The 13,493-nt window shown below is 40.1% G+C and overlaps 1 protein-coding gene across 1 annotated transcript; it reads left to right on the top strand.

The window, feature by feature from the left end:
* The first annotated feature begins 4,978 nt into the window (after positions 1 to 4,978).
* On the top strand, positions 4,979 to 11,302 carry NDUFC1 (NADH:ubiquinone oxidoreductase subunit C1). Its single transcript, XM_082389848.1, has 4 exons — positions 4,979 to 5,132; positions 5,670 to 5,773; positions 7,289 to 7,368; positions 8,348 to 11,302. Exons 1-3 carry the CDS (start codon positions 5,066 to 5,068, stop codon positions 7,346 to 7,348), a joined length of 231 nt encoding a protein of 76 aa, XP_082245974.1. The 5' UTR covers positions 4,979 to 5,065; the 3' UTR covers positions 7,349 to 7,368; positions 8,348 to 11,302.
* The last annotated feature ends 2,191 nt before the right edge of the window (positions 11,303 to 13,493 follow it).

Genomic DNA, 13,493 nt, shown 5'->3' with positions numbered 1-13,493 from the left:
CCACCCGGGTCACACCGCCTAACACGCAGGCGCGATGACCTCCTTTCCCCACCTCCTCTGTCCTGGAGCTTGCTGGGAAACCTGGAGGCCCGCCCAGGTCCGCGCAGGCCGCGAGGGTCGCGGCAGGCCCCGCCCATCCTTTCGGTTTCTTGTCTCCGAGGCGCCGGGGAAGCGAGGGGAGAGTGGCCAACTGCGGTTCCGACCCCCTCCGCATCAAAAGGAGCGATTCCACTACTTCTTGCTAGATTGGCTTTTCATTCATTGGGTAGACTCTTCCAGTCTGTATAATCATAGTTTGAGCCTAAAGTGCTAAAATCTCGGTGTCCAAAAAAGCGCTGTGTTTGATCGTGGACCAAGTGCCTAATTAAGCAGCAGAGGCGGAGGGGAAATGAAGGTTTCACCCCAGTGGGGACTTGTAAATAGATCCAGAGAGGATGGGGCTTACTAGAGTCTGAAAAGCGTGAAAGAGTTAACCAATTAAATGGGCCTGGCTGGGGCATCAGTGATTTACTTTTATTACTTTAAGAGGACCCTGGAAAGGTAGTCAGCCAGATCCGAAGTACCATGTTTGCACTGCCAAAGAAACATCTGAAGGTTAAAGCGTCTGTTTTTATTTCATCGCTGAGTTCATGCAATGCAGTGTTGGGGACTGTATGAATCACCTTGGGTTGTGAAGAATTCAAGGTCACTGACTCCCCTGGAACTGGCTTCAAGCTGGTGCTTAGTACTGTGACTCCCCGTCACTAGAAATCCTTAAATCTTAGGAAGCCGAAGAGTATCTGGCAAGGATACTAGAGAACTGCTGCAGTAAGCAAGGTCAGACTGATACCGAATAGAGTCTCTTCAAGCCATTTCACTAAAACTCGACAGTAAAACTATTTTAAAAGTGGCATTCTGTTGATGACTACAAATTTTTACATCATATGAGCCATTTTTATCCTTGATTTTTTTTTTAATTAATTAATTATTTATTTATTTATTTTTGGCTGTGTTGGGTCTTCGTTTCTGTGCGAGGGCTTTCTCTAGTTGCAGCAAGCGGGGCCACTCTTCATCACGGTGCGCGGGCCTCTCACTATCGCGGCCTCTCTTGTTGCGGAGCACAGGCTCCAGACGCGCAGGCTCAGTAATTGTGGCTCACGGGCCCAGTTGCTCTGCGGCATGTGGGATCTTCCCAGACCAGGGCTCGAACCCGTGTCCCCTGCATTAGCAGGCAGATTCTCAGCCACTGCGCCACCAGGGAAGCCCCCCTTGATTGTTTTTGATTATCTCTCTCCAGATCCTGAATTCCATCAGTAGTAGCATTCTTTGCATCATGAATCATTATACAATATATGCAGTAGCTTTGATTTTTTAATCATAGTTACACAGATGTTTTACTGTTTTCGGCTTGCTCTTCAATCCTCCATGGAAGGTGTGAGTTGAGTAAGATGTTTCCCAGGGGAAATATCTGCGACTAATACTTGGGTTTTCTAGCTGCTATCTTGCATGCCCTCTCCTTTTGCCTGGGGCATAAGATTTTAGAAGTCAGATCCTGGAATTTCTTCAAATTCTGTGATGTCTCTTTAAAAGTTTCATTAAGAAAATTGTATGTACAAGAAACCATTTTTGAGTTTTGAAATATGGCCAGTTTTTTAACTTTAGCTTTAAAAAAATATATAAAACTAAGAACAAATTTAGAATTCATAAAAACGGCTGTTATTTAGTGGTAACCTTCAAACTTCACCGCCCCCAACAGGTCTTTCAACTATCTGAACTATTAAAAAGTAGAAAAATTGTCTAACTTAAGGTGATAATTTTAGCTTAGCTACTAACTTGGGTTTCCAAATCTCTAGCTTCATATCCAAAAGTCCTTCTGGCAATATTAGTTGCTATGTTTTTCTAAATTTCTCCTGTAAATAGTATTCTATTTTCACCTTGGGGGAAGAAAATTTCTGGTCTTTGAAACAAACTGTAGTTTTTACCAGAAGCTGAGTAACTGAATAGATGAGATAGCAATATAGTTTGGCAAATATATTCCTTTTGGCTAATGACAAATAAATGACAATCTTTAAGACTCAGTGAATACTAGTCTGATTCAACATTTATGTGAGTTCCATACATCCCAGTTAAAATGCACCTACAGATAGTTAGACCACACAGTCAGTGATTTGATAGCCTGAACTCAGTAAAATGCCTACTCTGATAGATCACCACTATTTGACAAATAGCGATCCCATTTAACGGCTTACGCTTTGAATGACAGCTATGCAGGGAGTTAACATATCCAAGGCTAGGTGTGATGATGATGATGGTGGTGGTGGTAGTTATTTCATTCATCTTACACCATGTGTCTGCATATCACTTTTGTGATAAATTCACCATAAATGAAGAAATAACTTTGCAAACTTTAATTCTACAAAAGGGATACATAGAGTGAAATTCCTCCATCTTCATATATGTAAGAGGTTCTCTATTGACACTTTTACATCTTTACATCTTTACATTTTCTAGAAACAAACATAAAAGAAATCTATGTATTTGCCACCCAGATTTACAAAACGTTAACGTTTTGTGATTGCTTCTTTTTTTTAAAAATAAAAACTTACAGATACAGGTATCCCTCTCCACATTCTGAATTTGATGTATAGTATTCTCATGCTTCATAAATCAGTAAACATGTAGGAAGCACTTTTACCTTTTATACTGTTTTCAACTCTGGCTTTAACTCTTCCCCGGGAGATGTGAGTTGAGTAAGATGTTTCCCAGTGGAAAAATCTGGGACTAAAAATTTGATTTTCCAGCAACATGGATGGACGTGGAGATTATCATACTAAGTGAAATAAGTCAGACAGAGAAAGACAAATATCGTATGATATGGCTTATATGCAGAATATTCTTAAAAAATGATACAAATGAACTTATTTACAAAACAGAAACAGACTCACAGATTTAGAGAACAAACTTAACTACAGTTACCAGGGAGGAAGGGTGGAGGGGAGGGATAGACTGGAAATTTGGGATTGACATGTACACACTGCTGTATTTAAAATAGATAACCAACAAGGACCTACTGTATAGCACAGGGAACTCATCTAAATATTCTGTAACAACCTAAATGGGAAAAGAATTTGAAAAAGAATAGATATGTGTATATGTAAAAATAAAATAAAAATTAAAAAATAAAAATTTGTAAAAAAATAAAATAAATAAATAAATAAATAAAAAATTGATTTTCTAGCTGCTAACTAGAAAGGGGGAACCCTTTGCCTGGGTCATAAGTAAGGTGTTAGCATTCAGTTTCTGGGGATGCTTAAATGAATGTCACATAGCAACTTCTACCAAAATATCACAGCTATTATCTCCTGGCTGAAATTTCTTCATCAGGATTCTTTTCAAGATGGAGTTTCACCTACAGCTGCCTACTCCAAGTGTAGGGTTCCATCAGCTCTAACATGCTGAGAGAAATGTGCTTATACTTCATCACTTTCCCAAAATATACACTGGTAAAAGGATACAGGGGGCAAAAGAACAAAACAGCCTTTTCCAATAGCAGTAGTGAAATTTGATAATTTGCCTAATGGTTTCGTATGCTCTGACTAAATGTGGCTTCTGTTCCAACTTGTTAGATTCTAGCAAAAGCTGTGTCAGGACAAGCTTCCAAGGGATGGGGTAGAAAGGATATACTACTGACAGGTTGCTGAGTGAACAAGATGCCAAGAAATTGAGAACCAACATCTGACTCAGCATGTTAGTTGGGTGGTTTGTTTACTTGAGCATGAGTCCAGGAGGCTCAAACTACGTTACAAACTATAAAGTGACTCACAGTTTAGCAATCTATGTAGCCATCAGTTGCATGTAAAAATGAGCCAGAAAACGTAGAACGATTATTTTACTTTTTTGGTTAAAATTTTTTTTTCAATAACATTGCTAAGGAAAGTATAGAAAGAAAAAGAGATTTGCTAACATTTATTTTGCTCTTAAAATGAACCCAAATGACATTAGGCTTAAAAGATTAAACCCAATTAAAATATGTAAAAATATACATATTTTTACATGGCCTTTAGACATCAGTTTGAATCGAGAATTAAATGCACAAAAAATCTGGTTCAAATGTGAAAGATAAAACCTATTGGTCAGTACAAGAGGTATCAAAGAGATAGGCAAAAGCAAGTTGTTTACAACTACCAGACACCCTCTAAGCTTCCCAACGACCCTATAGCGTAGGTGTTCTGTTCCAGATATCAAACTGAGGCATGGAGAGGTTAAGTAATTTGCCTAAAAATCATATAGCTAAAAAGAGGTGAGCAAGAATGGCGCTTTGAACTTGGCACTTTGAGCGTGCCCCGCAGCTTATGGCCTCAGGGGACTGTCTAAACCTGTTGGGTGGGCTAAGTCCGAGTCCCAACTTCCCCAGCTGTGTGGTCTTGAACTGGTCGGGGCACTTCTGAAATACTAGGATTCTCTTTTCCTCACAGGGTTGTGAGGCTTTACTATGCTAGTGCGTATAAACAGACTTTGGGAACTGTAAGAGGTCGTTTCAAATATGAGGTATATATAATACGTCACCTTGGAGGAAGAGCTTGTCTTTTGAGCTTCATCTATAAATTGAGAATAATAATCACGGCGTGTCCTGCGGCCGTTGTGAAGGTGAAATGAGATAGTGCATGTAAATCAAATGATGCATTAAGGCACAGTGCCTGAAACACCGAATTCGATCAAAATGCTACTATTCAACACCCTTCACTTGCAGTTTCCCGGCTTACGCAGGAAGATTTTGGTAACTCTCTCTGTAAGTGTCCCTGGGGTGGGAGTCTAAAATAAACTCTCCGAGGACAGAGACGCGGCTAAACTACCTTTTATTTCCCCCCTTGTAATCATCTCCTTCGTAATCCCACTGTGCAGATTGAGGGCTGAGACCAGAACAGCTAGAGTACCAGGCGGTAACTCCAATTCTTGGGGTGAGCGCCCGCACGCGGCGCCGCCGCAGAGCCCGCAGTTCCGCGCCTCCGCCCGCCAGGGGGCGCTCGGCCGGACGCCCACCCCCGGGAGCGGCGGGGCTGGAGGAGGCGGAGCCCAGCCCGGCAAGATGGCGCCGTCTGCCTTGCTGCGCCCTTTTTCCAAGCTGCTGGCCCCGGCCAGGCTCCCGAGCGGCTGTAAGTGTCCCTCCTCGAGCAGGCCGCCCCGACCTTCCAGCCTGCGGCTCCCAGGGAGAACCCAGCCCCGCGGGGGCAGGAGGCGGCTGCGCCCCGGGCTTTTCCTGCAGTGACCTTCGCCGGCCCGCCTCCCGGAGCCCACGCCTGCCTCCGCCCGCGACTCTCGGCTCTCCGTCAGCCGCCGCCCACCCTCCTCTCCCAGTGCCATCCGACCCCTCGGGGTGTCGGCGAATGGACTTTGAGTCCCTCCTCCTGCAGACGCGGGAGAGGGAGACCCTCCCGGGGGCGCTTCTATCCGCCCACCCCCGACACTTCGGAGGGGCCGCCAAAGCCCGTGTACGAGGCTTTGAAGGCGCCACCGCTCTGGCCCTGCTGGTGGCCCAGGGCGAGTTACTAGGCCTCTCTGAACCTTTCTGTGGCTGTTTAAATGAGGAAGTAGAAGGGGGAACTAAAAGCGACAATACGCATGTAAATGTCAGGTTTATTCCTACAGGGGGGTAAGTTATAGATTTAGAGACCCTTTCTGTCCCCTTTCAGCTTCAGCGCGGTCAAAGTTCTACATTCGGGAACCACCACATGGCAGACCTGACTGGCTGAAGGTTGGACTGACCTTGGGCACCTCCGTTTTCTTGTGGATGTGTGTAAGTATATACTCCCTTAAATCGTGGTACTCCAGCACGCTGGAGAGGACAAGTATCGGTGTGAGGTTGAATGTTGCGCTGCAAATCTCCCATACCATAGGTTATTTATGTAACTGCTAATAATCTATTTCTCCAGGAGGGAAATCCCAAGGACTAAAAAATATTAAGGTTTCAGAGGCATCGAGAAAGTATATAATGAGGCTGAAATTTCTGTCATTGTTCCTTCGCCTGGTTTTGTCGTGAAATGGCAGTTTTACTGCATATTAATTATCCTTTAGTTTATTTCTTAATGAAGATGGAGGCACGTTGGCGTTTTATGAAGGCACTTTTTTCAGATGCCATAGGGAGAGATCGTAAGTGAACAAGCTATACAAATTAAATCCCATTGGACTTACAAGATATAAGATTTTAACAATGTTTGTGTAAATACATTGTTGGAAATTGTACCTATGTGTAGCAGCCTTTTTCTTTCTTTCTTTTTTTTTTTTTTGGTCTTTGTTTACAGTATGCCAAATGCTTTACCTGTAAAAACTTGTTTAATTTTTTCAACAACACTATGCGGTAGTGCTATTATTGTTGACCTTTTACGGATGTAGGAAACACTTGGAGAAATTAATTTGTCAAAGCCAGTTCTCCCTGACTTAAGAGCTACACTGTAGACCACTGTGAAATACTGCCTCTCCATAGATAAATTTTTTTAAAGTATCTGTGCTACATTAGTATTTAAATTTTTTGTTTTGGAATTTCCTCCACTGCCGCCCACCTCTAACTCTCAGATCTCTTATTTGAGATTTTTTTCATTAAAGTGGTTCAGCTCTTTGACATGGAAAGGAGGAAGAGATGTTGAAAGTAACTTACAACTTAGTAACTAATCCTTTCAAAATAACGTTTGTTATAATGTAACTTTATACATTCTTAAAGTTTTCCTAAAAAGAAACTTGTTGCTGAGAGCTCTGATTGTTACTGGATCTTTGCAACACATGTCACCCTATATCAGCCATTGTTCTAGTTGCATATTCTGTCAGACAGTGGTTCTGAGAAAGTGGCTGTCCTCCATGACATCTAATTAATACATATATAGTTGGGGGATGTGGGTTGGTCATTCGCTCACAGTACCATACTTCTGAGGTTAGAAGTATAGTACACATCCACCAACCCCATCTAATAACCAGGTTCTGCTCTGTCCTGTTGCTTTAGCCCCTCTGTGGTAAGGCTCTACATTCCATTAATTACCCACTGAGTGAAGTAATTTATTTGCAGAAGTTGGATTTAAACTTTTAAGGGTTGCCTTCTCAAATTTAGTCTGTCAGATTGTGGTGAACAAGTACATATCATTCATAGCTTTTGGACTTTTGTATCCCTTAGCCTTTTATTTCTAACTAGAATAGTTGTAATTCTTTTAATCTATCCTTATTTCTCTTGCAAAATATAAATATCATTAGTTGATCTCCTCCTTCTCCTCTTTAAGTTGCCAGGAAGATTACATTTCTAATTTTAACTGTTACCTACTTCTAGCTCATCAAACAACATAATGAAGATGTTTTAGAGTATAAAAGAAGAAATCGGTTGGAATAAACTTTTGAAATACCAATACAGTAAGTATGTGATTTTCTACGATTGAATAGACTATGCAAGTTAATTTGACCTCTTTTTAAATAATGTGTTTTGACTTTTTTCATTAGGTTTATACTTTTTAGCACCTATATTCCTGTCTGTGACAAATTTATGAATTTTTAATACCTTGGCTCAAGGATCTCTTAGCATAATCATTTTTAATCATTACACTTTGTGTTCAAAGGAAGTTGTGCTTAAGAATGAAACCAAAATCGTATTTTCTTAAATCTAATAGTGCTGTACACAGTGCCTTCACAGCACTTAGGACAAGTTATCGTTGTTTGTGTATGTATTTCTTAATACCTGTTTGTCATATACCACACTTGAGTGTAAAATTCCATGAGAACAGGGCATTCAATTGTTAAATTTTTTACTGCTTGACGATTTTATTATGATTGTCATTACAACTAACACCCAGTTGGACAATTCCTGATAAAACCTAGCTGTGAATAAGATAGAATACACTGCATGGTCTGTGATTTAAAGGAGAGTGAGTTTATTTTATATGTATATTTGTGCCATATTTCTGAAAATCTTTTTAAAGAAATCCTATATTAATCCTTTTGTAAAATGAAAAATCATCCTTATAAATCTCAGCTTTCTTGGATTAGGTTGATTAAAGTAGATAACTTATATGTGCTGGAGAATAAAATAGTAATCACAAATGTACATTTTGTTCTATTATTATCACCTTGCCCATTTCACTACTTCAGTCAATCAAGAGATTAAAATGAAATAGGTTTTTAAATCAAAACCAGATGCTTTTGCTACTCCTGTAGTTCAGAATTTAAAAAAAATTTTTTTTTACTAAAACTTAGATAAAATGAGGAGTTGATATTCTTTGTGGATTTGTTTTTTTAGACTTCCCCTGGTGCTCTAAGGTGCATTGTTCAGAATGGTCTAATTTTTTTTATTACTTCTGCTTGTTAATGCTACAGTTTTCTTTTTTTTCCATTATAGGTATATAGTGTTTATAGCAGTTCCTCTGGATTCACCAATCTGTTGAGCTGTAAATGTGAGAGAAAGAGTTACATGTGAACGTCAAGTCAGCATTTGTGTTTCACATAATTAAATTTAAAAATACTTCTGTATTCTTCAGATTATGTACATTGTGACAATGTATAAAATGTCAATTCTAACATAAATTACTAGAAGTATTTTAATGTGGAAAGTACCATCTGATAATAGGGTCAGTGGTAATTAAGGACACATTGGTAAGAAAACTTTTTAAGGATATAGATTAAAAAAAAAAAATCACTGCTGAGGATTTACTCCTTCTGTCAACTTCTAATTTCTAATGAGAGCACTTATTTAGTGATCAGGTTGATAGAACTACTCCTAGTCTATTATTTAAAATACAAAAGAACCCAAATACTATTTTCTTCTTACCAGAGTTTCTTCTTACCAGAGTTTCTTCTGACTCCATTTCCTTGATTTTGAATGATTTTCATTTGGGTGACTGTTTTTACACCGGTATGGCAACAGTTGGCTCTTTTTGCTAATATGACTTTCATCCAATGAATAACAAACTATTCAAAAAAAGGAGTTGGTGAGAGCTAATAGAGACAAATGAAAAAACACTTCACTTATCCCTTATCAAAACCCTTTCTTGTGAATCAGTTAACACCTATTTATATGCCACTTCATTAACATATAATTTAAACACTTAATGTATTAATACTATACATTTAAAAGTGTATTATTTGTGTCTGCATTCTGATGTTAAATAGAAAGTTTCATTGCCTTATAAATGGCTTTGTGTTTTGGGCTCTGGCCAACACTTACTCTGGGAGATTCATGGCCCAATACCTTTGGAAGTCACTTCTGAACATAAATTCAGAGTTACATTATCTCAGAATAAGTATTTAATCCAAATTCAGTGAAAGACCAGATAAAACAGTAACTATTAACTTTTGTCAATTTGGAGTCCTAGCTGGTAGAACTGGAAAGGACCTTAGGGGGTCATATAGACCAATTCCATAATTTTACAAATGCAAAAACCAGAGGTAAAGAGTCATTTGCCCAATATCACTGGAAAGTAGAATGATGGACTCTTAAAGATGACCATGTCCTATTCCCCAGAATTTGTATATATGTTAGGTTAGGCAAAGGGGAATTAAGGTTGCAGATGGAATTAAATTTGCTAATCAACTGACATTGAGATGGAGAGATTATCCTGGATTATCTGGTTGGGCCTGATGTAATCACAAGGGTCCTTAGAAGTGGAAGAGGGAGGCACCAGTGTGTGTCAGAGTGGTGTGATATGAGACAGATTCAGCCAGCCATTGCTAGCTTTGAAGATGAAAGAGGACCAAGAGCCAAGGGACGGAGAAGTCAAAGAAATTCTACCCTGGAGCCTCCAGACAGGAACACAGCCTTGCTGACACCTTAACTTTAGCCCAGTGAGACCCATGTTGGATTTCTCACCTACAAAAATGTAAGATAATAAATTTGTGTTGTTTTAAACCACTAAGTTTGTTATAGCAGCAGTAGGAAACTAATATTGTCACATGGTAATGGACCAAGAAGTCAGGTATCAACTCCCAATTCAAGGAACTTTACCCTAAAAGAGACACTTAAAATTCACATCCCTAAAGGGAACAGAAAACTCTAATAAGACACTTGAAATTCTGGAAACTGATAACCTTAGTTGGAAATAAAATACAGCTTTAACAAGAAAGATTTACTGTATGTCAGGCCTTGAAAATAAAGCTGCCCTGTGTGGACTTTCATCTTGATCGTGCCTCTGTAACTCCAGGGGGAACCATTCATGAAGACTAGGGCTGTCCAAAAGAACTTTCTGCAATGATGGAAATGTTCTGCCTGTGCCAGCCAACATAGTAGCCACTACTCCCATGTGGCTCTTGAGCATTTGGAATGTGATTAATGTGACTGCATTTTTTTTAGTTTTATTTCCTTTTCATTAAATAGCCACATGGGGCTGGTGGCTGCCGTATTGGACGGTACAGATGCAGATTACTCTGAGTGACACCTCCTGGAGTTGTGCCACATAGGGGCACTGGTGAAAGGTGCTTTCTAAACTAAGTATTGAAACCTAACTCAAATTATATTAAACTAAGAAAAGGTTATCAGCATACAGAGTGACTCACAGACTGCCATAACAGGCATGCACCTGAGCCCAGGAATAATTGGGGCCTGGAATTCAAATGTTATCCAGACTTTTGCTCTTGGCTCTGCTTTCTGCGTATGTGCTTTATTTCCTTTGCACACAGACCGTCTCTTCCCCAGCCCACATTGTAAAGAGAAGGCTGCAGTCAGTAGTCTCTTAAACTGAGATGTTTTAGCTGGACTGAACAAGAATCGTTCTGATACACAGTTCCTAAAAGGAACTTGGTCAAATGATGGTTCCTTTAGCAATAATGTAAAAGAATTCCCATAAAAAAGAAGATACAGACAAAATTGTATGTCAAATGCTGTCAAGTTTTTTATTAGATCAAAATCAGACCTTTTTTTTCAGATTTAGTATCTGAGATAGTCATTAAATTATTTTCTTAAGTTGCCGTAGAAAAAAAAAAACAAGCTCTAGGAGCTCAGTTTTAAGTATAAGAAGTTGTTATGGGTTAAATTTTGGTCCCCAAAAAGATATGTTGAAGTCCCAGCCCCCATTATCTCAGAATGTAACCTTATTTGGAAATAGGGTATTTGCAGATATAATTAGTTAAAATGAGTATACTGGAGTAGAGTGGGCCCTTAGCCCAATGTGACTGGTATGTTTCTAAGGAGAAAAGACACAGACACACAGGGAGAAGACAGGAATGATGGAGGCACGTGGAAAGCAAGGATTACCGGTAAACATCAGAAGCTGGAAGGGTTCTCGCCTACATGTTTCCCACCTTGACTTCAGACTTCTAACCTCCAGAACTGTGAGAGAATAAAGTTTGTTGTTTTAAGCCATCCAAGTCTGTAGTAATTTGTTACGGTAGCCTTAGGAAAATAATATGGAAGGGGTAGGGAATGTCATGTTTATTTTACTACAGAAGAGAAAGTGAATAGATGGGAAGAGTACCGAGGAACCTCCAAGAATAGTTTAAGAATTTACCATATTGATTACCCTTTCTCCTTCATTTTATCGAAATATTTTAGGCCATCAAAAGCGTGCTTACCAAATGTAAAATAGCTAGCTAGTGGGAAGCAGCCACATAGCACAGGGAGATCAGCTCAGTGCTTTGTGACCACCTAGAGGGGTGGGGTAGGGAGGTTGGGAGGGAGATGCAAGAGGGAGGAGATATGGGGATATATGTATACATATAGCTGATTCACTTTGTTATACAGCAGAAACTAACACGCCATTGTAAAGCAATTATACTCCAATAAAGAAGTTAAAAAAAAAAAAAGCGTGCTTATCAGGACTTTCTCAAATTGCTTTCCAATTTGTCTTCCTAGATACTCTTCTAAATTGTTTCACTTTATATCTGCATTGATCTGTTGAAAGTACAGGTTATAGCTTAGGGATTTAGTATTAAAAAAACAAAGCTGTTCTAGCTTTCTGTGGAGCCTAGGAAATCACTCAGTCTTTGAAAATTGTCTTTAATTATATGGAACTTAAGCCTTGAGTAAGTATGATTAATATTGCCAGTGGTTAGGAAGCTTCGTGAGCTCCCTCTCTTAGAATATGTTTTCAAAACTAATATTGTCTTTGTCAACAATCACAATTAGGTGGAGATCATCTTAGATAAACCAAGTTAACTCTAACCCTAAGTTCTTGTTTTCCCAACAAGACCAAGAAAAATGTCAAGGATGTGCTCAAGGGCAGCATTATAAACAATGTGACTAACAGCTGGGAAACTACTGTGTCAGCCTTACAGAGTCTTGTATAGCGAAGACCTACTGTTAAAATTCTCTCAGGGTTCTGGAGAAACAGCTTGCTACAGAGTGAATTTAACACCCCACAGGCATGTCCTTTCTTGGGAAGTGTTTCATCAAAATGTGGGAAGAGTTTGACATCAAAGTGTAAAGCCACATATCCTACAGGAGCCGTAGAGTAGGTTGCAAATTCCCTTTGATCCAAGAGGCACGAGCTTTTAGCTAAGATGAAAAGGGATCTGGAGAAGTGGCACTATTTATCTCACAGTTCTTGCCTCTCCCAGCTGGGATGGCCACATCCAACCTAGAGGACATGATAAACTCCCCGCTGGACCTTGCCATGTGATGAGATGGTGGGCTATAATGGATCCTGTCATGCGCACTGGGAGGCATCAGAACGTTGTAAGGGAGCCTGGAGCTTCGGCTTAGGCTGGAAGTCAGAGTCTAGCACTGCCTTCTCCAACCAGCTGAGCATGTTTTATACCTAACGTGCTTTACAGCTGACAACAACCCAATGAATAAAGGAGTTATCCACATTTTACTCAGACCAGTAAATCTGAACAGGTTTCTGATTCCCAGACTCAGGCTCTTAACCACAGTGTTAGAGGATGAAGTACAAAGACAGATGTGACAACACTTTGGGAAGAGTTTTTTTTTTTTTTTTTTTTTAAATTTCATTCATTTATTTATTTATTTATTTATGGCTGTGTTGGGTCTTCGTTTCTGTGCGAGGGCTTTCTCTAGTCGCGGCAAGCAGGGGCCACTCTTCATCGCGGTGCGCGGGCCTCTCACTATCGCGGCCTCTCTTGTTGCGGAGCACAGGCTCCAGACACGCAGGCTCAGTAACTGTGGCTCACGGGCCTAGTTGCTCCGCGGCATGTGGGATCTTCCCAGACCAGAGCTCCAACCCGTGTGCCCTGCATTGGCAGGCAGATTCTCAACCACTGCGCCACCAGGGAAGCCCCTGGGAAGAGTTTTTGAAGCCCTATACGCATGTGTGTTATTTTTGCATTGTTTAAATTAGGCGGTTTGTGTTGTTTAAAGCAGTTTGGCTTTAACCGCAGCCCTTAGATTACATTTATCATTGGTATCTGGTCAGAGATTTCTTTGTGATCACTGACCCCATTGACGGTAGGCTTGGCAGCCACTCCTGAGAAAAGATGTTGGTTCCCTGTCTCTTTAACCTGAAACTATAACCTCTGTGAGTGGTAGCAGGAATCATAACTTGTTATTGAAGAATGCCCTGGCACACTAATAAGATGGTCGGTAAATATCTGTGAAA

The sequence above is a fragment of the Balaenoptera borealis genome (genome assembly GCF_965194805.1).
Source record: "Balaenoptera borealis genome assembly, chromosome: 4".
NCBI lineage: Eukaryota > Metazoa > Chordata > Mammalia > Artiodactyla > Balaenopteridae > Balaenoptera > Balaenoptera borealis.
The sequence above is the reverse complement of the archived record's forward strand: the minus strand, read 5'-3'. Positions and strand labels throughout refer to the sequence as shown.

What these genes read in the sequence shown, in the direction of transcription:
- NDUFC1 (XM_082389848.1), top strand. Translation starts at nt 5,066, where the DNA reads ATGGCGCCGTCTGCCTTGCTGCGCCCTTTTTCCAAGCTGCTGGCCCCG. An exon ending in GGCCAGGCTCCCGAGCGGCT is followed by an intron (nt 5,133 to 5,669) that starts GTAAGTGTCCCT and finishes GTCCCCTTTCAG; the next exon opens with CTTCAGCGCGGTCAAAGTTC. An exon ending in CCGTTTTCTTGTGGATGTGT is followed by an intron (nt 5,774 to 7,288) that starts GTAAGTATATAC and finishes ACCTACTTCTAG; the next exon opens with CTCATCAAACAACATAATGA.